At 33.8% G+C, this 26,641-nt stretch overlaps 2 protein-coding genes across 2 annotated transcripts; one reads left to right on the top strand and one right to left on the bottom strand.

Moving 5' to 3' along the window:
* Positions 1-586: 586 nt before the first annotated feature.
* Spc25 lies at positions 587-1,488 on the top strand. Its single transcript, XM_075291675.1, has 3 exons — positions 587-794; positions 859-1,084; positions 1,141-1,488. The coding sequence occupies exons 1-3, from the start codon at positions 680-682 to the stop codon at positions 1,352-1,354; spliced, it is 555 nt and encodes a 184-aa protein (XP_075147790.1). The 5' UTR covers positions 587-679; the 3' UTR covers positions 1,355-1,488.
* Positions 1,489-5,792: 4,304 nt separating this feature from the next.
* Positions 5,793-25,638, bottom strand: Cyp304a1 (Probable cytochrome P450 304a1). Its single transcript, XM_075291687.1, has 5 exons — positions 25,440-25,638; positions 15,542-15,793; positions 11,223-12,094; positions 6,130-6,274; positions 5,793-6,045 (listed from the first exon to the last, which is right to left on the bottom strand). The coding sequence occupies exons 1-5, from the start codon at positions 25,531-25,533 to the stop codon at positions 5,861-5,863; spliced, it is 1,548 nt and encodes a 515-aa protein (XP_075147802.1). The 5' UTR covers positions 25,534-25,638; the 3' UTR covers positions 5,793-5,860.
* Positions 25,639-26,641: the final 1,003 nt, after the last annotated feature.

The raw sequence follows: 26,641 nt of genomic DNA on the forward strand, positions 1-26,641 counted from the left end.
CATGTTTGGTGAGAACGCCGTATTACAGTGTGTCGGATCGATACGACTTGTCGGCGATGACTAAATAATCGGTAAATGTGTTATCGATCCCATAAACATGCAGCAGTATCGATTATGTCTTCGGACTTAACTTCTAATTTGCACAATATATGGAATATGCTCGACTCGAGCACTGTCGTCCGGAATAACTGATAAAATGTAATACGCTTTACAGAATATCAGTTATTCCGGACGTAATGTCAGTGTTTGTAAAGAATCTTACAATATGTCGCATCGATACAACTTGTCGGCGATGACTAAATAATCGGTAAACGTGTTATCGATCCCATAAACATGCAGCAGTATCGATTATGCCTTCGGACTTAACTTACATGTGCACAATATATGGGATATGTTTTTCACGAGCATTTTCGTCCGGAATAACTGATAATCTGTAAAGCGCATTATGCACACACATCGAAATCAACTTTTCCAGGTGTAAACATCTATAAAAGAAAATAACGGTGTTGCCACCAAATCCGTTCGGGTATCTTAAAGAGTAATCGGTACTCGCACTTCTATCCTATTGGAATCTGGTAACAATGCATTGTTTATATTTTGGCGTCCCATTTCAATTTAAATATAGCTTTATTTCTTTTCTTTATTTAAGTAATTGTTTTTAAATAAATTAATAAGAGTAATGAGTAAGTACGCATATGCCAAGCGTCTGAGACGCATGCTCAATAATGAATGTGAAATAGCTGCTATGGAGACGAAGATCGCTCGCAAAAGTGCCAAATGTTATGAAAAAATAGGTAAGTAAATTGCTAGCCTTGACAATTCGATTGTAGCGTCATGCTGATTATTTTCCAATCACAGCATTTCTGAAGACAATGATGGTAAAACAAGAAAATGAACTATGCACTTACAGACGAGAAGTCGATAGGATAAAATATGAAAATGAAAAGCTAGAAGAGTTCATACAAGCCGAGGAAGAATCCTTAAAAGCTATAAATGAAAATGTGGAACGTTTAAGAGGAGACTATAAAAAGGTCGAAGAGGAATTTCTTACTAAAAGAAAGCAAGAGTTGGCTAAAAAAGAATTGTATGTAAATAAGGTAGTAAGAGGAATTTTTATTAAAATACGTTGTTATTTCTTAGTATTCGATGTTTAAAAGAAGCCACACAAACATACTTCAATATGGATGCACTACCTGAAAGATTTCAAGGGGTTCGGATAATTGAAACTGAAACATCATGCAATTGGGAGCCATTTTCAATTGATGGCCAAGAGTGGATGCAATATCTCGAAGAACAGTGGTCAATTTGGCAAAAGCAAAACAACAATATGGATATAAATTGTGCGAGAACGTAAAGTGAGCAACTTTTTTGAAAAGTGTAATCTAGCGTAATTTTATTTGTATAATATATTTAGTAATAATGACAATAGGCAATACATTAAGGCAAGTAAAACCAAAGTAGTTATAAAATAAATGTTGGAAAAGCAGATATGTATTTGGTGGCAACATTATTACATTGACCTGTGAATAAATGTTATATATGGCGACTGGCCTGAAATTAAAAAAAAAAACGTACGTAGAACCGCACCTGTACTGCACATCAGCATTTATTTCAATTCATTTCACTGATATAGTTTTCCATACTTTTTGCCATCATGCTTTTTCTATATACAGAGAGTTGTAAGAAGCAGTTAACAAATTACATTTCATCCCGATTTGAATATGTGGAGCAATTACGAAAGCCTTTAACCTCTAGCATTACGCGACATACCATGGGATAAAATAAAGGCGTGCAACTGTACCGCCACTGGGGTCCAAACGAATTGTGTAGTATTAGCAAATCCTGCAAGAAGCTTTTTCAATATGCAAATTTTCCTAGAGCTACTAATATATCATCTACAAGTGTCCGAGTTGAATATTTTGAGTGATTACAAATGCGTTTAATCTCTTGTTTAATGCGACGTAACGACCATGGTGGTCACATGCTATTAATTCGAAACGAGATTTATCTAGGGTAGGTAATTCTCATAATAGATCACCATTGCATTACTTACTTGAAAGTTCCTATAAACAGTCGTTTTGACTCTTGTTGGAAAAGTAATGATAAAAGTCGAATATATGAACATTTAGAGGTATCATACAGATAGCCCTCCAGATGAAGAATGGACCAGCATGAATCTTATAGGAGAAAACTCTTGCCAAGGCTAAGCAAGTTGTGTTCCGTAACATAACACTTACATGAATTGTGTTTGCTGCATACAACAGTCGATATGCCTATAATGCAATAGAGTGCTAAAGCCTGGGGTTCGTCGGGCGATTTTGCCAATACGTTGTGTATTTCAAGAGCATTTTGTTAACCCGGAATGGATAACTTAGTGTCATCTTATCTCTATTGTCAGATGTAATGACGGCAAAAAAAAAAAAACTACCGCAAATACCGCCCATAGCACTGGAGCAAAGATATCTCCCACGGCAGACTAGGGTAGTTGTAGCTCAAGATCAGGCAAGCGCTGCCGCCTCAATTCCTATCTATGAGTGATTGATAGCAGCGTAGCTGATGTGTGTCCAATTTGCAACCAAGGGCCACATGACACGCGTCATCTTTTCTCTTGCCCAACTAAATATACTAGACTCACCACCAGATCACTCTGGACACACCGCACCTTAGTCGTAGAGTTCCTCGATAGTTCCTCGAATAAACTGTTACAACAACAACCACAAATATGGATTTTAAACCCCATAAAATATCCCAGCAAAAACTAGGTAATCACATCTCATTACAATTTACATTACCAGGAATAAAGCTGTACTTACGCAGTGCATTACATTGCGATGAGTTATAATGACTAACTTGTAATGACAATAATAAATACTTCTCGGTAATTTTCGAATTTATATTCTCAAAATGTAATGCATTTGGTTGTTAATGACTTAATAAAATAGAATAAATCATGGTACCATTAGGTATAATTATTCACATAATTGAGCATTTACTTATAAAAAACTCAAAAAGAATATTTTATGTAAGATTTTTCCGCTAAGGAATATTCTTCACGAATATTTCATAATAATTGTGTTTTTAATTAATGACATTACCATATTATGTTTTAAATAAATGCGATTATACCTCATTCACTTTCAAAATCCACTTCACTAGATTTCAACTGTCATGTGGCTTATAAAAAGGGATATATAAAATCCACTTTTAGTAAATTTTAAACATAATGTGAATGGGCTATTAGGTATATTTAGATGTTTTGTTACATTTTTGTTTATTCCTACAATATTCGTTTCTATTCAAGTAATGTTTATATTACAGCATTACTCGCCATATTTTGATACATTGTAAACGGCTAGATTTGGTTGCCTGATACAATAAGTGGCTATTTTGCAAACTTTGTTATATCTACGAATAAGTGATTATATGCTTTAAAAGCACTACTTATTTAATTTCCAAAGGTATGCCTGGGGAGAAGTACTTTCCTCCTAGGACATGCGTATGTAAATGAAATCCGGAGCGATGTCAATTAATAAGTGGTTATTAATTTTGAAACAGGTTTACCTACAAGATTACCGGATAATGAGAGTTTTTGCTGGGTATATACCGAATTACTCAGTATCACCTCCTTAGTCGATCTAGCTCTAATTGTCAGCCCGTCTGTCCACGTATTTGTTGTTCGCAAGATTCGGGTAGCAATTATTTAGTCGTTTGTTTCTAATTACGGTCTTAGCTCGTCTTGACACTTTCTTCTAAGTTTTTTTTTATTATTTCTTTTGGAATATCCAACTAATTGTGCTGAACTTGCTTGTAGAGCTAATCCCTATTTTGTTTTTGTTGTAACAGTTTTTGATGTAGTTTCATCCATTTTGTTCTACGCTTTGGTAATTCAATTTTTTTTTTGTACGTGTTGTTTCGTTCAAAAACCGCAATTTTTGTGCTCTTTGGCGTAATCTCAAGCGCCTTTTAACCAGAGACTGGGATTGAAATCGGAACTTTGTGTTGGCCATTTGAGCATTTGAAAACTTCTCTATTTTGTAAGTATGATTGGGTTTGACGTCTAGTTCAAAAATAACATTCTTCTTAAGTAGACACAAACCTCCCAAAACGGCTTGCTTTACGTGGTGGTTTTGGAGACATTGTCATTACCACTAATATTCTGAGGTCGTTATCGGCAATGTTCTTTTGTATCAGATGGAAAGTGATTTATTTTTGTTTTATCTGAACCATATAACATATTACCAGTCATCAACGATCCAATTTTTGTAGGCCTAACTAGACACTCGGTTCTCCCTACTGTATATGTATCACCTGATTTTCGCAAATTTGGCCATTATAACCTTATTTATTAAAACTGATCCATAAAAAAATTTAACCTCCATTTTCGAATTCAGCAGATCAAAATACATAAGAAAAGTCACGTCTCATCAAATGTACATTCTCAGTGTAAACTAGTGTAATTTTGAATGAATGAATATTTGAATGAATATAGTCAAACTACCGATCTTATTGCAAAATATCAGACATATTAACCGATGTGTCTCAAAATGTATAGTTATCTCTAAGAAACTTTTTACAATATTCTCATGTATTAACAGTTCTTGTTAAAATTGAGCACATGCTAACACTTTTCAAAACATCTGGGATTTGAGAAATACCGGGCATTTCTGTTCAACACGTTGTTGTTTTTGGTCAAATGTGAGCTCGCGCGGCACCCATTTTGCACAGAGCTTCCGCATATCCAAATATTGATGAATGATATGACCAACACGTTCCTTTTGATATCTTTAAGGCCTCTGCTATCTCGATCAACTTCATTTTACGGTCATTCAAAATCATTTTATGGATTTTTTTGATGTTTTCGTCGGTAACCACCTCTTTCGGGCGTCCACTGCGTTCACCGTCCTCCGTGCTCAATCAATTATTGTTGATTTCACTGGGACAGATTCCGGAAACTCATTATCAAGCCAAGTTTTTGCTTCCACCGTATTTTTTCCCTTCAGAAAACAGTATTTTTTCAAAACACGAAATTCCTTTTTTCCATTTTTTTCACAATAACAAAAGTTGCTTCACAAAAGACGCTCTATCTCACAAACTAATTGACTTACAGACGAACGAATCTTTTGAAGGTTGGTACTATATAAAAATAATATGCATTTAATACTAGCGACGCCATCTATGTGTCAGACTTATCAGCCAACCTGTTAATCATACTCATGTTTTTAGTCAGGTTCTATGGGAAATAATCCTAAAATTATTCATGAGTCACGACATTTAAAAGATTTTCATGCGCGAGTATAAATTTTCTTTTCGTGAACGTGCATGAGCGTGAGTCCTACCAAAAATATCATGCGTGAGTGTGCGTGAGTAATATTTCTCCGCCTTGAGTGTGCGTGAGCAAAATATTACTCACGTGCACACCTCTACCCTCTATATATTCCTCTAATTAAGGCATAACAGTAAAACAAATTTTAGTGGCCATATTTAGGAAGTTTTACGGATATTATAGGACAAGAGTATAAAAAAAACTAATTTGTGCTTACAAATACTTTGAGTAACATTTAGAACCTAAAAATTTTACGAATTATTATAGTGCTTAGTGTACAAACATTAGCGGTGTTATGCAAATTATGAATTATGCAGTTCACATTTTGATATTTCATTTTCACACGATCATATCACCAACTTGTTTTAAGGGAAGTCTTCAAATTAGGTACACAAAAGTCGAAAATCGACTTTGTCAATTAAAGCAAGTTCAATACATTTCAGCTTCTTACAGAAAGTATAAACCACAATTAGTTATTTTATATTTATTAAGGTATCTCTAAAAAATAATCAACGATAATAAATGTGTATAAAATGCTCAAGATCTTTCTTCCAATTGTACCCAGTAGTCTTGGGGAGATGTAGCCAGACCACTATGATGTGTACTCAAATCAGGAAGATTGTCATTTGGACCCAACACAAAATTGAAATTTTGACACATGGCGGCTGTCATCAAGAATAGCATGTTACGGGCAAATGTTTCTCCAGCACACAAACGTTTTCCTGAAAGAAAAAAAGTAATTTTATAAAAACATATTGTTCTTTATATTAATCATTTTTCTTTTGTAAGGTAGTGTTATAACTAACCTGCTCCAAATGGTAATGCTACATCTTTTTTCAAGCACAACTTGCCATTATCATCCAAGAAACGTTCTGGTCTGAAATTTTCAGGATCATTCCAAACACGTTTGTCACTATGGAAAGCATACAAGCCGGTCATTATAAATGTGCCCTTTAAAATACAAGAGAAAAATGTTAACACTTGCATAGAATTTTAAAAGCAATAACATTGGACATAGTTTCTCAAACTATTTAAATTATTTCAAATGCATCTCTGGAACAAGTCCATCGAAGACTATTGGAAAAATACACGAAAGCTTTCCAAAATGGTTATTGTTTTTTATAGGGTTAGTACTTGTCAAGTCGCACTCGTGAATTAAACTGAGTAATTAGTGATATCTTATTGCCCTGTCCGAACAAATTATAGACTACCCAGCAAAAAAGTTGTTCCACAATCATTTCTTTTAAAGTGCGTCCCGGAATCCGCCATCAATTTTTTCCACTACCGAGGCAGTCCTTTTGGAAAAGTCCACAAACATTTCTTTTAAAGCGCATCCCGGGATTCCCTATCAATTTTTGTCTACTTCCGATGCAGTCTCTTTGGACAAGATAGAAAGTACGGAATTAGTGAAGTGAAAATTTAAGTCTTGGACAATTGAATTTTACAAAAAAGAATAGAAAATCAATAACACCGTAACAAAAATAATGAAAAAATCATCCCCGCTGGGATTTGAACCTGTGCTGTTTGACTTTTTCACTTCCAAGGAAGGTCTTTGAAAAGGTTTTGCGAATTACGATAATTTTTCTAATAAATATAAAAAAATTATACACAACAAGTATATACAGCAGTAAGTTCGGCCGGGCCGAATCTTAAATACCCACCAGCATGAATCAAATATAATAGTTTACTTTTACTCTTCGTCTTAGCGGGTTTCTTGATAATATATAGAATTTTAGGGGGTTTGATGACAAATTGTATCCCAAGCAAGTCAGTTCAACCAGATTCTACCTATGAAGACTAGATCAGATTCTGGATTTATGAGAACCAATTTTGTTTGAGTTTTACAGAAATCATAAACATATCGTGTATATGATGAGATAAAGCCTTGATTTGAAATCTTAAATCTGTAGATTTTTTCCACCATTATTTAAATTAATACGATGAGTAAAATCTGGAAATTTTACTTTCAGTTTCAAGCAATTTTCATGATCAGTGCGCCTGTTATACCCTGAAAGAAGTGTTTTTTTTTTTTTTTTTTTTTTTTTTTTTTTTTTTTTTTTTTTTTTTTCTGAGGAAGTAAAGTTTTCTTTTGACACAAATTTTAGAGACAATCGTTGAATCGCTTATCAAGAGTTCGGATTAGTTTGCTCTAAACGAAAATAATTTATACAAAAGGGGAATTTCGTTTGTCTAAAATTTCATTCCAGAGGAAAATATTTTTTCTTTGGGTGTACCCTCAAGAAGTTAAGTCGGTCTATATCGATGCCTTACCAAACGGACCGGTAAAAATAAATGCGATACAGATTTTTGAGAGTCTAAAATTCCAGTATATTTACATTTTTGTGCAAATTCCTCAAATACCTCTAGAATTCCACTTTCAGATAAATTGGGTGAAAACTTCGAATTCTAGAACCCCAAGAAGTAAAATCGGGAGATCAGTCTATATAGGGGCTATATCAAAACATGGACTGATACGGACCATTTTCAAAATACCAAAAAATGGACCGATACTCCTCAATTTTAGCACACCTCTTATGTCCCAAAATACCTATAGATTTCCAATTTCAGGCAAATCGGATAGAAAATACATTTTCTAGAAGCCCAAGAAGTAAAATCGGGAGATCGGTCTATATGGAGGCTATACCAAAACATTGACCGATACACCCCATTTTCGACACACCTCTTTAAGGTCCAAAAATACTTCCAGATTTTCAATTTCAGACAAATCGGATAGAAAATACAGTTTATAGAAGCCCAAGAATAAAAATCAGTAGATCGGTCCATATGGCGGCTATACCAAAACATTGACCGATACGGACCGTTTTCGACACACTTCTTTATGGTCCTAAAATACCTCTAGATTTTCAATTTCAGGCAAATCGGATAGAAAATACAGTTTCTAGACGCCCAAAAAGCAAAATCGGAAGATCGGTCAATATGGGGGCTATATCAAAACATGGACCGATACAGACTATTTTCGACACACCTCTTTATGGTTCCAAAATACCTCCAGATTTCCAATTTCAGGCAAATCGGATAGCAAATACAGTTGCTAGAAGCTCAAGAAGCAAAATCGGGAGATCGGCGTATATGGGGGCTATACCAAAACATGGACCGATGGGCACCATTTTCGGCACACCTTTTTATGGTCCTCAAGTACCTCTAGATTTCCAATTTCAGGTAAATTGGATAACAACTACGGTTTTTATAAGCCCAATACCCCCAAATCGGGAAGTCGGTTTATATGGGGACTATATCAAAACTTGGACCGATATAGCCTATCTTCAAACTTGACCTGCCTGCAAGCAAAAGACCAAAGCTGTGCCAAATTTCAAGACGATAGCACAGACGAACATGCTTATATCGTCTTAGAACTTCTCCCTGATCAAGAATATATATACTTTATATAGTCGGAAATCGATATTTCGATGTGTTACACACGGAATAACAAACTGATTATACCCCCGTCACCATTCTATGGTGGTGGGTATAAATATAATTATAATTATAATTATATAATATATATAACATAAAAAATATTTTTTTAGAAAAATATTTTATAAAAAATTGCCGCTGGTGAGATTTGAACCAGTGTTTTTCATTCAAAATATTAAAGAACTTCTCAGGAAGTAGTTAGAATGTCATGCCGTGATGTCATATTAGGTTCGTATCACAAACATTTGAATAGAGATTTAGATGCATCGTGTTCAATGGCGTTTATGGCTGAGTGTGCCAAGGCGTTCTATTAAGGTGCCAACATACCCAGGTTCAACCCCCGGTGGAAGCGAAGAAGTTTTTCAATTTGTAACAAGTATATACGGCCGTAAGTTCGGCCATGGATTGCGTAGAAATTTCTACTAAGGATTGTGATTGTGGTTTATACTCACCAATGGCCAGGTATCTTAAAACTTCTTAACACCGTCTTCTAAATTGTAAGTTAGCCCATATGTTACGTGGCATATATTAGACAAAAAATGTATATATAGGGAAGTCTACCAATAATTACGAACTGATATGATCTTTTACGCGGCAATTATAGTGCCAGAATTGAAATATGGTTAGTTATGGACCGATATGGACCAATTTTTGCATGGTTGTTAGAGACCATATACTAACACCATGTACCAAATTTCAACAGGATAGGATGAATTTTTCTCCTTCAAGAGGCTCCGGAGGTAAAATCTGGGGATCCTTTTATATGGGGATTATATATAATTATGGACCGATATGGACCAATTTTTGCATGGTTGTTAAAGACCATATACACTCAAAAAAAATTGAACTCTCTATTTCACTAAAGCCAATTTAACTTTATTTTAGTTCATGGAATTATTATGTTTGGAGAAAGTTTCCTTTACTCTAATAATTTTTTGTGTACGTTAGTTAAATTAAATAAAACCGAGGAAAAAAATATACTCAAATGAAGCATAAAGATTAACTAAATTCGTGTCTTCCACAAAATAGTTCAGAATTTCTTTAAATTTGTAAATTTTACCAAAACTGCGTCCATCATGAACTTCGTATGTCACTAAAGACATTCTTGCAATTTTGAACTCCAAGTTTTCCCTTCAAATTACAAAATTTTCTTTAACAAGTGAAAAAACTTAGTTATGTCTAATAAATTTTCTTGAATTTGTCGAAAAATATTTACTAATTTTTATGACATCGGCGTGATGCCAACGTTTGTAATACTGTTTAGTTAAAATTTTCTACAAATATTCAAAATTTTCTAAAATTAACCGAAAGTTTTCTTCCTGGTGGGTTGACTGTTTTTTCATTGTACTAACACCACATACCAAATTTCAAGCGGATCGGATGAATTTTGCTCTTCCAAGAGGCTCCGCAAGCCAAATCTGGGGGTCGGTTTATATGGCAGCTATACGTAAAAGTGGTCCGATATGGCCCATTTGCAATACTATTCGACCTGCATCAATAACAACTACTTTTGCCAAGTTTCAAGTCGATAGCTTGTTTCGTTCGGAAGTTAGCGAGATTTCAACAGACGGACGGACGGCCGGACATGCTTAGATCGACTCAGATTTTCTCCACGACCCAGAATATATATACTTTATGGGGTCTTAGAGCAATATTTCGATGTGTTATAAACGGAATGACAAAGTTAATATACCCCCCCATCTTATGGTGGAGGGTATACAAATTAGATAATACGAAAATAAAAGTCTACACACAAAATTTTTTTTTTCTGGTTCAATCACGAAATTAATTGATCTAATTAATTTGTTAATTGAAATGTCTTCAACCACAAAAATGATAGTATCAATTAAAAAATTAATTGATCCATTTAATTTTTGTGATTGATTATTGTTTCAATAAAAAAAATTGTTGAATCAACCAAATTTTTAATTGAATATTTTTTAAAACTCAATTAATATTTTATTGGAAATTTTTTCGTAAAATCTTTTTCTGTGTAAAGCTAAGTACTATGTTCGCTTTTCGCGTTGAAATTTTCGTGGTTACTTTATTAAAACAGTTCAATATAAAGCAGACAAATTAACTCAATTGATGCGTAGTTTCTTGTTCCTCTAGATTTCGGCAAGACTTTACAGGAATAAGTTTGTTTTCATTTATAATTTTAATTATTTAAGGAAAAGTAATCGCGAAAATAAAGTGGTTTTCAACTCGAAAACCGAACATAGTACCTACCCTAACAAAGAATACTGATTTCTTCATCCAAATGAACTTCCAAGGCACAACTTCTAAAGCAATGCGAAGGATCAAAAAAATCGAATACTTCCGTCCTATGACAAGCCCATGTAAAATTCATAGGAGATGATCCAAATTTGTTTTACTTCCAAATTGGGAATCCAAACTACTTTTTTGGAAGCTCTTTTTTTTTTTGCTGGGTACCAAACTACAAATTTGAGAAAATTGTACTTACCTTCGGAATACTATAACCCTGTAATTCAGTGTCCACCAACGCTTTGTGAGGTATATTCGATGGAACCAAAGTTTCAACTCTCAAAATCTCTCTTACGGTTGCTTCGGTAAAGTCTAAATCCTTCCGATCATTTAATGTTGGCAAACGTCCGCTACCCACTACATCATCAATTTCCTTTTGTATTCTCTTCAGCACATGGGGATATAGAAGAAAATATTGAATTAAAAATCCCAATTGCATACCAATAGCCGTGAATGCTGGGAATGTGAAATCAATCAAACTCAAAATGAATTGATCGCGTTTGAATGTTGTCTCCGTATTTCCCTCTTTCTCTGCAATCATCATTTGGGTAATGTACATATCGATAAAATTACGTTCCGATGATTCACAATAGGTTTGTAAGTGACGATCGACATGTTTCTCGAAGAAGTTATACATGTAGGTATTCGATTCCTTTAAAGCATTGTATGAACACCAATTGGGAAAGATGTGACGTACCCAAGTCATAATACTTAAAAGTTTACCATAATCATCTCCAATACGTTGGAATTGCACGCCCAAACGGATAAGTTCCCATAACGGTGCTTGATCAGGACGTGCATATCGTTCATTGAAGATTATGTGGAAGACACTATTGGCCGAAAATGGACTGAAAAAATATGGTAATAAAATACGATAGCCACCCTCTTTAACATAGCGCTTCTCATGCTCATATCGAGGTCCACGTCGTATTAAATCCAGCATGTCTGTTAGTTCTTCTTGTATGACCAATTCAAGCTCATCAAAACGACGACCAAATCCGAAATCTCTTAAATAGCGCAGTACAAAACGTCTTTGTTCCTTCCATTCAGGGCCTTCATTGAAGAATATTCCTAAAGGGTAAAATATAGTAAACACAAGCTTGATAGGAAGTTGAAGTCATTATGGAATTTTCTTGTTGGACATCAGACGTCCTATTTTCATTGGCAGTTGTAAGCATTATAAAGGCCAGGAAAGATTCGAAAAATATCTAGTGATCACCAATAGTAAACCTGTCCAGGACGGCTATATTTCCATCATGCAAACCACATCATATTCCTCTACTATTTAACCTATGCAGTATCTTATAGACCTCAAAGTGGTTTCAGGATTCGATAATGGTGCTGGTACCATCAATGTCCAACCTATTTGAATTCCAAAAACTACGAGTCCCTTCCACGGTTTCTACTCAAGCCAAAAATTTAATCTCCCAAAATTTGGAGAAAATTTTACCAGAAAACTACCAAACAAAAGAAAATATTTTGCAAAATTTTATTTCTATAGAAAATTTTGTCAAAATTTTATTACTATAGAAAATTTTGTTAAAATTTTATTTCTATAGAAAATTTTGTCAAAATTTTATTACTATAGAAAATTTTGTTAAAATTTTATTTCTGTAGAAAATTTTGTCAAAATTTTATTTCTATAGAAAATTTTGACAAAATTTTCTATAGAAATAAAATTTCTATAGGAAATTTTGTCAAAATTTTATTTCTATAGAAAATTTTCTCAAAATTTTATTTCTATAGAAAATGTTGTCAACATTTTATTTCTATAGAAAATTTTGTCAAAATTTTATTTCCATTTGTTTTGTTTTGTTATTGTTGGTTTTGTTCTTTAAGCATTGTTGTTGTTTTTTATTGCAGCTTAAAACCATACATTGACTAAACTACAAGTGTAGCTTAACCAATAGAGGAAAAGAATGTTTGTCAAATTTATTTGGGCAAAGCCCTATAGACTGCAAGATGGTTGGATGGACGCGAGTTTCGGAATTACCACATTCCTCATCAGCATCCTCTACTTGCAGCAAAACTATCAACCAATTATCAGAATAAATTCAGGCAGTTTATTAAACCCAACAAAAACCACACTCCGAAACGTGCAACCATCTTGCAGTCTATAGGGCTTTGCCCAAATAAATTTGACAAACATTCTTTTCCTCTGTTGGTTAAGCTACACTTGTAGTTTAGTCAATGTATGGTTTTAAGCTGCAATAAAAAACAACAAAAATTTTATTTCTATAGAAAATTTTGTCAAAATATTATTGTCAAAATTTTATTTCTAGAGAAAATTTTGTAACAATTTTATTTCTAGAAAAAATTTTGTCAAAGTTTTATTTCTAGAGAAAATTTTGTCACAATTTTATTTCTATAGAAAATTTCGTCAAAATTTTATTTCTATAGAAAGTTTTGTCAAAATGTTATTTTTAGAGAAAATTTTGTCAACATTTTATTTCTATAGAAAATTTTATCCACATTTTATTTCTAGAGAAAATTTTGTCGACATGTTATTTCTAGAGAAAATTTTGTCAAAATATTTCTAGAGAACATTTTGTCAAAATATTATTTGTAGAGAAAATTTTGTCAAAATTTTATTTCTATAGATAATTTTGTCAAAATTTTATTTCTATAGATAAAATTTTGTCAAAATTTTATTTCTAAAGAAAATTTTGTTAAAATTTTATTTCTAAATTTTGTCAAAATTTTATTTCTATAGAAAATTTTGTCAAAATTGTATTTCTATAGAGAATTTTGTCAAAATTTTATTTCTATTGAAAATTTTGTCAAAACTGTTGCAACCGGATTCGTTGTATTGGGATTCGCAGTGATGAAGCGGATGTATCGACAAATTCTAGAGAAATTATTTGGAAGTCGCGCCAAGTATATATATCAATCTTTTGTTCGCATTCGATAGTTATCGACAAAATTTGTTTTTAGTTTGAACGTGGCCGCAAGTCAGGTTTTTCACATCGACGTGTCTGAAAACGTCAGTGTAGTCTTTACTGACCTACGTACATATACATTTTTTTAATTCCATAAAAGGTTGAGTCGACTTAGGTTATTTTAAACTACACGCTCACAAAAAATCGCTTCTGTAACATATACTCCCAAACATATTTTGCTTCAAGCATATACATTTTTGGGTATTGCCCAAACATTTATATGTTTGATCTCTTCCAATATATAATATGTTTGAAAGCATATTAGTCTAAACAATATATGTTTGGGTAGTCTAAGTTTCAAACATTTTGTATTTTTGCATCCAAATTCAATAATGTTGTCTTCCAAAAAACAATATGTTATTATGTGAACATATAATATGTTTGGAAGCATTTTGCACCCAAAAATATTATATGCTTAAAAAAAATTCTCCCAAACAATATTGTGCTCAAAATTTTATTTATTTATTTATATATTTACAATCATAACGAATTATGAAAATAAACAGGTAATATAGGTGCTAACAACATAGATTTTCGACCTGAATGCTCAAAATTTTGTTTCTGCCCAATTGTATATTCCCCCACATCTTTCTCACTTCCACGAGATTTTTTAGTTCTTAGCACCTTTTCTGTAATACAAACATTGTAGAAGAAATTATTCAATTGTATGATTTTTTTTATTTTAATTTTACCTTTTGCCGGACGGGGATTCGAACAGCGGACCACACAGTTTGTAAGGATCAAAGAAGTAGCTGATCAATTGCCCAAGGAAAAATAAAATGTTAATTTTGTAATAACAAGCAACAACTACCAACTTAATTCAATATTGCTCCCTGTTAAATAGCGCTCCAAGCTACTAAACACATATATGTTTATAGGCTATTTCTAAATTAATATATGTTTGCATCGAAGCATATTATATTTACAAACATTTTATGTCCCAAACATAATATGTTCTAACATATTAACATATATGCCCCAAACATGTTATGCTAGTTTATGAACATTATATGCTTGCACTCAAAAATATTGTGTTTAAAAATTTGTGTTCCAAACATATAATGTTTATAGCCAAACATATGAAAAACAGTCTTTTTCATCCGTGTATGTTTCAGATTTTATAGTCGATACCCGGTTTATGCATTTCAGACCTGTTTAATTTTGGAGAGATTTTTTTTGCAATACTTAAGGATATAAATGGAAACAAACTTATTCCTACTAAATATTCACATAATTTGAATGAAGTACACTTATGTGCATTTGAATTTTCAGTGCGAGAACAGAATATAGTACAAGCCTTTATTTTTTTACAACTAGACTTATTTAAAAAATATTATCAATCGCATATACAAAGATTTTTTCCACTAAAACTATCCTCCCTCTTAAAGGATTTGTTGTCCCACTTTGATTTTATTTGCTAAAAAATAATTGTTTTAAAGACAAACCTTTATTTATCAAAAATTTCATTCCCAAGAAAAGAAACTTCCTTGCAGTGTTGTTGAGATATAATTTTAAGCTGCAACAATGATCTCCTTGTAGAAAGTCTATTTTATCAATATCCAATATTATTTGTACTTACCAGCTATATTATAATTTGGATCTCTCATTTTTGCAACAAAGAGATCTGGACGACCATCAAACTCTTTTCTATTTAATACTTCTTTTATAGTTTCGGCATTGTGTACGACAACCATAGGATATGGTCCCATATATAAGCTAACTATGTCTGATTTAAGCCATTTGGAGAATTTGAGGACGCCTTTATGCAAATAGCGAAAGTCAAGCATCATCATGAATAGATAACTTCCAAAGAAAGGAATACGAGGAATGCCTGCAATTAAATGTTTTTAAATTAGACAATTTAAGAATTTCACTTTTATTCAACGATTGTGGTATTCAGTATTCAGCCAAAGGCTTCATTTAAAATAAAGATATTTTGAGAAAGCAAACCAAAAAAAGTATATACAGCCGTAAATTCGGCCAGGCCGAATCTTATGTACCCTCCACCATTGATTGCGTAGAAACTTATACTAAAGACTGTCATCCACAATCGAATCGCTTGGGTTGTAGTAATACTTACTGATGGCGTGGTATCTTAAAACATCTTAACATCGTCTTCTAAATTGTAAGTTAGTGCATACGTGGTATATATTGGACAAAAAAGGTAAGTCTACAAATAATTACGAACCCATATGGACTTTTGCGCGGTAATTGCAGAGCCAGAATTGAAATATGGGGGTCGCTTTATATGTGGGCTATATACTATTATGAACCGATATGGACCAATTTTTGTGTGATTGGGCATCGATTTATCTGAGGGCTATATATAACTATAGACCGATGTGCTTGGTTATTAAAGACCCTGTACTAACACCATGTACCAAATTTCAGCCGGATCGGATGAAATTTGCTTCTCTTGGTGGTTCCGCTAGCCAAATCTTGGGATCGGTGTATATGGGGGCTATATAATTATGGCTCGATGTAGGCCCATTTTGGCGTGGTTGTTGGAGACCATATACTAACACAACGTACCAAATTTCAGCCAGATCGGATGAAATATACTTCTCTTAGACGCTCCGCAAGCCAAATCTGGAGGTCCGTTCATATGGGGTCTATACGTGGACCGATATGGCCCATTTGCAATACCATCCGCCCTACATCAATAAGCAATATTTCGATGTGTTACAAACGCGATGACAAAGTTAATATTCCACCCACTTCTCTCAGTTTGCTCGTGCAAAAGCATTCCTCATGAAGATCCTATAAAATTTCCAAAATCACTCATAATGATGAGTCAGGACTATACTTATAGTGAATTATATTAAAACTAAGTTTAAATTAATTTAGCTCAATTTATATTGATGTATAGTGAGAGTGAGAGGAAAATCATCAATTTAGCTAAGTTTATTTTAATCTTATTTTATTGAACTTAATTGAAATGAATAAGACGAAATTTTCCTTTCAATAATGGCCCTTTCCTTCTGCAATTTGGCACAGATTCGTTTTTTGTTTGCAGGCAGGTTAAGGTCGAAAATGGGCTGTATCGGCCCAAGTTTTGATATAGCCCCCACATAAACCCACCCCCAATTTGGGGTCTTGGGCTTCTAAAAACCATATTTCTTATCAGATTTGGCTGAAATTATAAATCTAGAGGTATTTCAGGACAATAAATATGTGTGTCGAAAATGGGGTGTATTGGCCCATGTTTTGGTATAGCCCCATATAGACCGATCTCCCGATTTTACTTCTTGGGCGTCTAGAATCTGTATTTTCTATCCGATTTACCTGAAATTGGAAATCTAGAAGCTATTGGTATTTTGGGACCATAAATCGGTATAGCCCCCATATAGACCGATATCCTGAGTTTACTTCTTAGCCTTGTAGAAACAATAGTTTTTATCCGATTTGCCTGAAATTGCAAAAATATACTGGCCACAAAAACCTGCATCGGTTTTAGTTTTTATAGGTCCATTTGGTAAGGCCTCCATATATACCGATTTCACGTCTTGAGGGTATAGAACGCACACTGATCATGAAAATTGCTTGTAACTGAATGTAAAATTTCCCGATTTTATTTTTCGTAATGATTTTAATAATGGGAGTAAAAATTTCGGCGGAAACTATTATATTTGATTCATGGTGGTGGGTATTTAACCCTCCAATGCCCAAGCCCGCCTTTATTTATTCTTCATTTAATAAGGAAGCTTTTAGTAAAACACACCTTAAAACCCTTGGTTTTTATATTGATTGCAAGTTGAACTTTCAAAATCACATAAACTTTGTTATATCTCGTGTTTCTTTTGTCTTAAAGAGTATTTATTGCACAGGATGCAGGTACCCCCTAAATACCCGTAAGCAAATTGCTCACTCTCTCATTATGCCACACATAATTTACGGTATTGAACTTTTTGCTGGAACTACTGGTACCCATTTTCAAAGATTAAATCGTTGTTTCAATAGAATTATTCGGTTCGTTTATGGGTTGCACATACATGACCACGTTTCCTCCTATGTAATCGATTTTTTAGGATGTTCTTTCATCGATTTCGTCAATATCCGGACTTTGTTGTTATTTTATAGGGCTATGATGAGCGGAGTTCCACGGTATCTCACATCAAGTTTTTCTTTTTCAGCATCGTCTAGAGCTCACTCTTTAATATGCCCTCGTTTCTCAACGCTTCTAATGCAGCATTCTTTTGTAGTTCGCGTTTGCAGGCTTTGGAATACTATTGTGCCTTACAATGAAAGAAAATTTTCCTATTCTCCAAACGAATTGAAATCATTATTGCTTGCTCATGTATAATTTTTATTATTATTATAATCCTTTAGCATATATAGAAGATACTTGAAATCCTTTTCCTGTAAGGGGCAGTTCGATTGTTAGAGTAAGTGAGATGCAGTGCGATTGTTATAGTCAGTTTAGTTATAAGTTTATTAGATATAAAATGTAGATTGTTATAGAATAAGTTATTTGAATTCAATATTTGGTAGTGTCATGAAGTATTTTACTGTGTAATCATTTTGGCCAATGTTGGCTTATCGATTATGAATAAAAAGAATTAAAATTAAAAATTAAAATTAATACAATAAAAATTGGCAAAATAAAAACAAAACTTATTTGAAACTATTCAAGAGGCTTTGCAGCATATGCTGAATTTTACGGTATACATTTTTCTTGCTTAGTTCTCTTGCTTTTGTGTCGTTAACATTGAAAATTTAATCAGATGGCAAAAAAATTGGGGCATTAGAAGGTTAAGATTCGGCTCGGCCGAACTTACTGCTGTATATACTTGTTGTATTTGTCGTTTAAACTTTGTAAAATCAGGCAACATTGATCCAGGAAGGATTTTCACTTTTTCTTAAAATAATAAATATTATATTGAACTTTAAACCTACTTTCCCCATATAAGTTCTTTCGATAAACTGTTTATAATTTTGAATATGGGTATAAGTTTTTAGTTTCAATCTTTTTAATGGGAAATATTTTTTTTTTTTTTGATTTTTTGTGACAAATAGGATTAATCAATTTAAATAATTGATCAATTGAAAAGAAAATAACAGATACAAATGTATATATATGTTCAACATTAGTAAAGGGAGCCACCGTGGTGCAATGGTTAGCATGCTCGCCTTGCATACACAAGGTCGTGGGTTCGATTCCTGCTTCGACCGAACACCAAAAAGTTTTTCAGCGGTGGATTATCCCACCTCAGTAATGCTGGTGACATTTCTGAGGGTTTCAAAGCTTCTCTAAGTGGTTTCACTGCAATGTGGAACGCCGTTCGGACTCGGCTATAAAAAGGAGGTCCCTTGTCATTGAGCTTAACATGGAACCGGGCAGCACTCAGTGATAAGAGAGAAGTTCACCAATGTGGTATCACAATGGACTGAATAGTCTAAGTGAGCCTGAAACATCGGGCTGCCATCTAACCTATTTAACCTAACCTAACACTAGTAAAACATTTCCATAGTCTTCAGTATAGATCTGGCGGGGGTAGATGACTTATTTCGGTCTTATATGCTACTAATGGAAAAATTCATAGGAGATTTTCCCTTCTCAGATAGAAATAAGTTAAACTTGTTACTTTGTCATACCTTTATAATTTATTATTTAAGTAAAATGTTTGTTAATTGTTCAACACATATTAAGTAAAACACGTAATTGTATGTTCATATTTAGGAAACATTTTAATTAGATTTACAATAACTAGAAAACATATCGAAATTGTACATGTAATTATCGCAATTATTGTTCATGCAAGAAGTGCAATCAAACCTGAACTTTGTTAATGCACTTATCCATAATAATATACAATATTATGTAACCTTAATTTTAGGGCTTAAAATGTACATTATTTTGTTAAATAAAGACATACTTAAGGAGTTATTTAGCTTTAAAGCTAGGCTCTAGGGATATATCAATAAAGATGTTCATGTACAAATAACAGGTTGACTGATAAGTCCCCGGTCTAACAAAGAAAAACACATTTTTTTGTCAAAATTCGTTTTTATTATTAAACATAGTTCCCTTCAAGAGCGATACAACGATTATAACGACCTTCCAATTTTTTGATACCATTTTGGTAGTACTCCTTCGGTTTTGCCTCAAGGTTAGGTTAAGTGGCAGCCCGATGTATCAGGCTCACTTAGACTATTCAGTCCATTGTGATACCACATTGGTGAACTTCTCTCTTATCACTGAGTGCTGCCCGATTCCATGTTAACCTCAATGACAAGGGACCTCCTTTTTATAGCCGAGTCCGAACGGCGTTCCACATTGCAGTGAAACCACTTAGAGAAGCTTTGTAACCCTCAGAAATGTCACCAACATTACTGAGGTGGGATAATCCACCGCTGAAAAACTTTTTGGTGTTCGGTCGAAGCAGGAGTTGAACCCACGACCTTGTGTATGCAAGGCGGGCATGCTAACCATTACACCACGGTGGCTCCCGGTTTTGCCTCAAAATAGGCCTCAGTTTCGGGGATCACCTCTTCATTGCAGCCAACTTTTTTCCCTGCGAGCATCCTTTTGAGGTCTGAGAAAAAGAAAAAGTCGCTGGGGGCCAGATCTGGAGAATACGGTGGGTGGGGAAGCAATTCAAAGCCCAATTCATGAATTTTTGCCATTTTTCTGAATGACTTGTGGCACGGTGCGTTAACTTGGTGGAACAACACTTTTTTCTTCTTCATATGAGGCCGTTTTGCCGCGATTTCGCTCTTCAAACGCTCCAATAACGCCATATAATAGTCACTGTTGATGGTTTTTCCCTTCTCAAGATAATCGATAAAAATTATTCCATGCGCATCCCAAAAAACAGAGGCCATTACTTTGCCAGCGGACTTTTGAGTCTTTCCACGGTTCGGAGACGGTTCACCGGTCGCTGTCCACTCAGGCGACTGTCGATTGGACTCAGGAGTGTAGTGATGGAGCCATGTTTCATCCATTGTCACATATCGACGGAAAAACTCGGGGTGTATTACGAGTTAACAGTTGCAAACACCGCTCAGAATCATCAACACGTTGTTGTTTTTGGTCAAATGTGAGCTCGCGGGGCACCCATTTTGCACAGAGCTTCCTCATATCCAAATATTGATGAATGATATGACCAACACGTTCCTTTGATATCTTTAAAGCCTCTGCTATCTCGATCAACTTCATTTTACGGTCATTCAAAATCATTTTATGGATTTTTTTGATGTTTTCGTCGGTAATTACCTCTTTCGGGCGTCCACTGCGTTCACAGTCCTCTGTGCTCATTTCACCACGCTTGAATTTTGCATACCAATCAATGATTGTTGATTTCCCTGGGGCAGAGTTCGGAAACTCATTATCAAGCCAAGTTTTTGCTTCCACCGTATTTTTCCCTTCAGAAAACAGTATTTTATCAAAACACGAAATTCCTTTTTCCCATTTTTTTTCACAATAACAAAAGTTGCTTCACAAAAGACGCTCTATCTCACAAACTAATTGACTTACAGACGTCAAATTTTAACACGAATCATTCGAAGGTTAGTATGTAAAATCTTCAAGATAAGCTTTAGCCTATTTTGAAACTTTTTTATCTTTAATCCAAAAAGATTCAATATCTCAGTTAATGTAAAGATTACATATTTAAATCAAAAGTATTGTTTTTTGTACTTTGAGGTAAATTTGTCTTACTTTAACTGAAGGACGCAAAATTTCAAAGATCCGTGCTCTTTGTTTAACTTTTTTTTGTTTAACTTTTTTGTGTTCGGTCGAAGCAGGAATCGAACCCACGACCTTGTGTATGCAAGGCGGGCATGCTAACCATTGCACCACGGTGGCTCCATATATAGTATAAATTGCAAATAATATAGTATAAATTGCAAATCCTAATTTAGGTTGCATAATCTTACATATTAGGTTACTATTTTTTCAGCAAAGATTATTAACTTTATTTTATTTAAACTTTCTTTATTTTAAAATTTAGGTTGCATGTGGTTTTAATATATTATCCAAAGGATTTTTAAGCATCACAAATAGATTTTCGTATATTCCTACCCTCTACAAATGTTAAAAGCTTTTAACTGCGATTTACTGTCATGCCTTAATATGAGAACGAGTATATACGGCCGGAAGGAAAATTTTGATTAATTTTAGAAAAATTAGATTAATTTTAGAAATTTTAAATTAAACTGTATTACAAACGCAGGTGTCACCCGGATTTCACAAAAATAAGTAAATATTTTTAGACAAATTTATTAGACATAAATATTTTTATCACTTATAAAAGAAAATTTAGTAGTGTGAAGGAAAACATTGGATTTCAAAATTGCAATAATGTCTTTAGTGTTATACGAAGTTGAAGATTGGCGCATTATTGGTAAGATTTAAAAATTATAAGAAATTTTGAAGTATTTTGTGGCAGACACGAATTTAGTAATTCTTTATGTTTCAATTGTGTATATTTTTTCGCTTTGTTAGTTAATATAACTAACGTACACAAAAAATTTTTAAAGTCAAGAAAACTTTCTCAAAACGTAATAATTCCATCAACTAAGAGTTAAATTGGCTTTTATTGAAATATAGGGTTCACTTTTTTCTTGAGCGTAGGAGGTGCCTTGCAATACATTATTTTAAAGACGCTTTTTACTTGAAAGAAGGCATAATTTTTACATGAAGTCCACACGAAAAAATATTTGTGTGATATTAAAGATTACGCAACCTAAATTTTAAATGTACAATTTACAAAATATTAGGGACAAATTTCTTCAAAATAATGAAATTTTAATAAACAAAAATAATTTTTATATTAAATTTAGGACGCAAATTTTGGAAATTTTCGTCCCTCTTTATGTTCTTAAACTATAGCAATTTTTTCTTGAAGTACCCAGCAAGAAAGCGTCGCCAAAAAGTATTGAAAATGGCCTTTTAGGATCCGAAACAAGACAGGAACAAATTCCCTTAATGTCATACTGCACCTATTGCCTTTAGACATTTTGGCCAAACAGTCAGCTGAAACAACGGCTGTGCGGTTGCGCGAGCTATCGCTGTGGTCGGAAAAAAGTTACGGTCACAGTTCGGTCCTCAAAATAATGCCAGATGTGCCTAACGTAGTGGATTACACTTTGGCGAGACCACTTTTCGACAAAAAGTTTGAGACTCTAATTCCCAACAGTGAGGCGTGGTGTACACGGACCCCGGGGAATAAAAGATATATAGATTTCTACACTGATTGCTCCAAATTGGATGGACAATTGGATTTCGGAGTATGTTCTAAAGACCTGGAACTTCGAATAGCGAAAAGATTACCTAATCACTGTAGTCTTTTTCAGGCTGAAATATTGGCAATAAGAGAAGTGGTGAATTGGCTGAGAAGTAATGCTCCAAGCAATATTGGCATTAATATATACTCAGACAGTCATCCTTGGACTCTGTGTTCCTCAACTCGAAAACGGCCATCGACTGCCGCAAATCTCTCAATGAGATGGCTGAGCAGCACAATATTCACCTAATATGGGTGCCTGACCATAGGAACATACGGGGAACTGCGAAGCAGATGAGCTAGCAAGGCTAGGAACTACCTTACATATTGGAGGGGAACTAGAATCTGTTGGTATGCCTCCGGCTACCTGCAAGCTCTTACTGCGTGAGAAGGCTGTCATTATGGCAAATGTTCGATGAGAGAATTGCAAGGGTTGTAACGACACCAAGCAAATATGGCCCCATTTAAACTTAAACCGCACACTAGATATGCTAGTGTTCTCGAGACGCCAGATATCACTCCTGATATCTGCTATAACCGGTCGCTGCCTGATAGGCGATTTTGCAAAAACTATTGGTGCGAAGTATCGTACGAGCTGTCATGATGCGGAGGAAAAGGAATCAATAAAACACCTCTTGTGTGAGTGTCCTGCATTTTGTGTAAGGCTTAAGCAAATTTTAGGAGCATATATCTTCAGATTACTGGTGGACCTGGAAAACGTTAACTTAAGCAGTCTGCTAATGTTTTTGGAACAATCTGGTTGGTTCAACAGAAGAAAATAATCGAGAAGGTTCAGCGGTTAAAACTAGAAGAATGTGGTATCACAATGGACTGAATAGTCTAAGTGAGCCTGAATCTGAATCGGGCTGTCACTTTAACCTAACCTCACCTTACCTTTAGGATCCGAAAGTGGTGCAAAATTGGCGCAGAAGCGATGAATTTAACACGGGCTTATCATAGGACGGAATTTGCAATAATTTGCCAAATAAATAATTTTTATGATTTTTAAAGCATTGTACCGCTTGTCTTAAACGTTTGACATCAAATATGTCATTTTCAAAAATAGGCAATTTTTCTAGAATGGATTTAGCATTTTTTTCGAAAAAATTTTAATAATTTGTACCATTTTATTAATTCTTACTCGGTTTTTAACCTATTTGAAACAAAACAAGTTAAAATTTCCTTTCAATAATATGAAAAAAGCGAGTTACAAAAAATTTAATTAAAAGAATTTCCTAAGTATTTAAAATAAATAACATCTTTGGGAGGACATTTTTGGAAGTTCTTTTAAAGTTGTGCCTTTAGAAGCACTTCCAATTTTTTGCTGAGTAAAGGAACCATTTTAAATTTAAAGAAATCGTCCTTAAATTAACTGAAATATTGAATCTTTAGATTTCGGATAAAAACGCTTCAAATATAGGTTAAGACTTATTTTTGAAGATTTAGCATCTTTGGATTAAAGTTTTTTTTTAGTTAAGAAAACATTTTTTACTTTGATGTATCCATTATAATTTGGATTTTTAAACTGGCATTTGTTTGTACGTGAATAGCTTTATTGATATACCGCGAAAAGAGAATGAAAATTCGATAAATGAAATCTGTATCCTAATGTTAATTTTATTGATACTAGATTTAAAGCCAGGTAGGTCGCTAAAAATGTGTTTTTAAGAAGCCTCATCTTTGGCTCGGAATCAACGTTTTTAAATGTCTTCAATACCACATGCCGAAATGAAATGCCAAGTACGCAAAACTCAAAATTTAAAGAGAATTCCGTCTTGAATACATTCTTAGTGCAAGGCTTCCTTAAATCCTTAAGGGAAAGTCAAAATCTTTGAATCCAAGTAAATTGTTATATTAACAAGTCAACAGTTTAGTTCCATTTTCGCACGAAATATTTCATTTTTCCCAGAAAACAGTTTACTTTTTTCTGTGTAATTTCACTCTGCCATAGATTTCAAGATCCTTTCTGCATCAGTTTGTTACTCTTTTTCAAATAGATTTTTTATAAAAATTAATTGTATGCCACATATTCTTTATGCAAATATTGCACTTGCTTATTATGTTTTGTGTAATATATATATTTATTTATTTTTTTCATAAAATGTGTAATATCGTCTCCTTAAAGTTTGGAACATTTTTTTTTCACGAAGATTGCTTTATTAATATCGTTTTTTAATATGCACATTCACTTATCCTCCCGTCTTAATAAAAATATTTTCATATATTTCTATTAAAAAATGAATTTATTACCCGGTGGAAATCCTTTTGGCTTGCTAACCGCATACTTGTATATGGAGTATATGAATAACGATGCGCTTATCAATATCAACGTAACGGTTAACATTTTTTAAAAATGTTGTGAATTATTTTGAACGGGAACGTCTTATTTTAATTCAATGTTATCACAACGACTTTTCATAATCGAATGAAACAAGGCATGGCAAGTTAATGGACTTTTGTCGTAAAAGTCCGTTTGTTTTATGAAAGTTTGAAAATGCAATGTAGGCTGGTAGGTAAACAATAAGACAGCGAATAAAACCGATCAAAAGTTCAGCCGTATCAACACAATTGCGAACAATGCATACAGTCTGTAGAAAAAGGGTGTTGCTCTTTGTGAATTTTTGTTTTTCAATTGTGATTAAAGATTTGTCCATCATTTGCTCCGGAAGTAACATTGTAACATATTTAAGGAAATACTGAAGTCAGAGGTCATACCCTCAAAAAAATCGATTCTCTCACATATGTTCCAAACACATTTTGCCGAAAGCACATATATTATTAGATATTGCATGTTTTTCTTAACATATGTGAAAAATATTATATGCTTGGAATAATTTTCTCCCAAAGAAGATTGTGCTTAAAAAATTTTATTTCCTCGTAATTGCATATTCCCTCACACCTTTCTCATATCCACCAAATTTTTTTTGTTCTTAGCACCTTTTTCTGTAATACAAACAATGCTGAAGAAATTATTCAATTTTATAAATTTGTTAAATTTTACCTTTCGCCTGGACGGAGAATCGAACCGAGGACCATACAGTTTGTAAGCCAACACACTATCTACTGAGCTACGTAGCTGGTATAATCACCAATAGACAAGTATCGTTATAAGTTACATTTATATAGCATAGTTTGCAGCGCCCACGAGCCGATGCAAACAAAACATTATTGAACAGAAACATACAATTGTTGGCCACGTGGGGCAATGGTTAGCATGTCCGCCTTGCATGCAAAGGGTCCTGGGTTCAATCCCTGCTCCGACCGAAAACCAAATTTTTTTATACCCTCCACCATAGGATGGGGGGTATATTTACATTGTCATTCCGTTTGTAACACATCGAAATATTACTCTAAGACCCCATAAAGTATATATATTCTGGGTCGTGGTGAAATTCTGAGTCGATCTGAGCATGTCCGTCCGTCCGTCCGTCTGTTGAAATCACGCTAACTTC

Source organism: Haematobia irritans, chromosome 1 (genome assembly GCF_050003625.1).
Source record: "Haematobia irritans isolate KBUSLIRL chromosome 1, ASM5000362v1, whole genome shotgun sequence".
Lineage (NCBI taxonomy): Eukaryota > Metazoa > Arthropoda > Insecta > Diptera > Muscidae > Haematobia > Haematobia irritans.

Bases quoted from the DNA above. Each gene is read 5' to 3' on its own strand.
- Cyp304a1 (XM_075291687.1), bottom strand. From the start codon at position 25,533: ATGTTAACCGTTACGTTGATATTGATAAGCGCATCGTTATTCATATAC. The intron at 15,794-25,439 runs GTAATAAATTCA...ATTTAATTGCAG, and splicing joins GCCAAAAGGATTTCCACCGG to GCATTCCTCGTATTCCTTTC. The intron at 12,095-15,541 runs GTAAGTACAAAT...TTTACCCTTTAG, and splicing joins TCCAAATTATAATATAGCTG to GAATATTCTTCAATGAAGGC.
- Spc25 (XM_075291675.1), top strand. From the start codon at position 680: ATGAGTAAGTACGCATATGCCAAGCGTCTGAGACGCATGCTCAATAAT. The intron at 795-858 runs GTAAGTAAATTG...TTCCAATCACAG, and splicing joins CAAATGTTATGAAAAAATAG to CATTTCTGAAGACAATGATG. The intron at 1,085-1,140 runs GTATGTAAATAA...GTTATTTCTTAG, and splicing joins GAGTTGGCTAAAAAAGAATT to TATTCGATGTTTAAAAGAAG.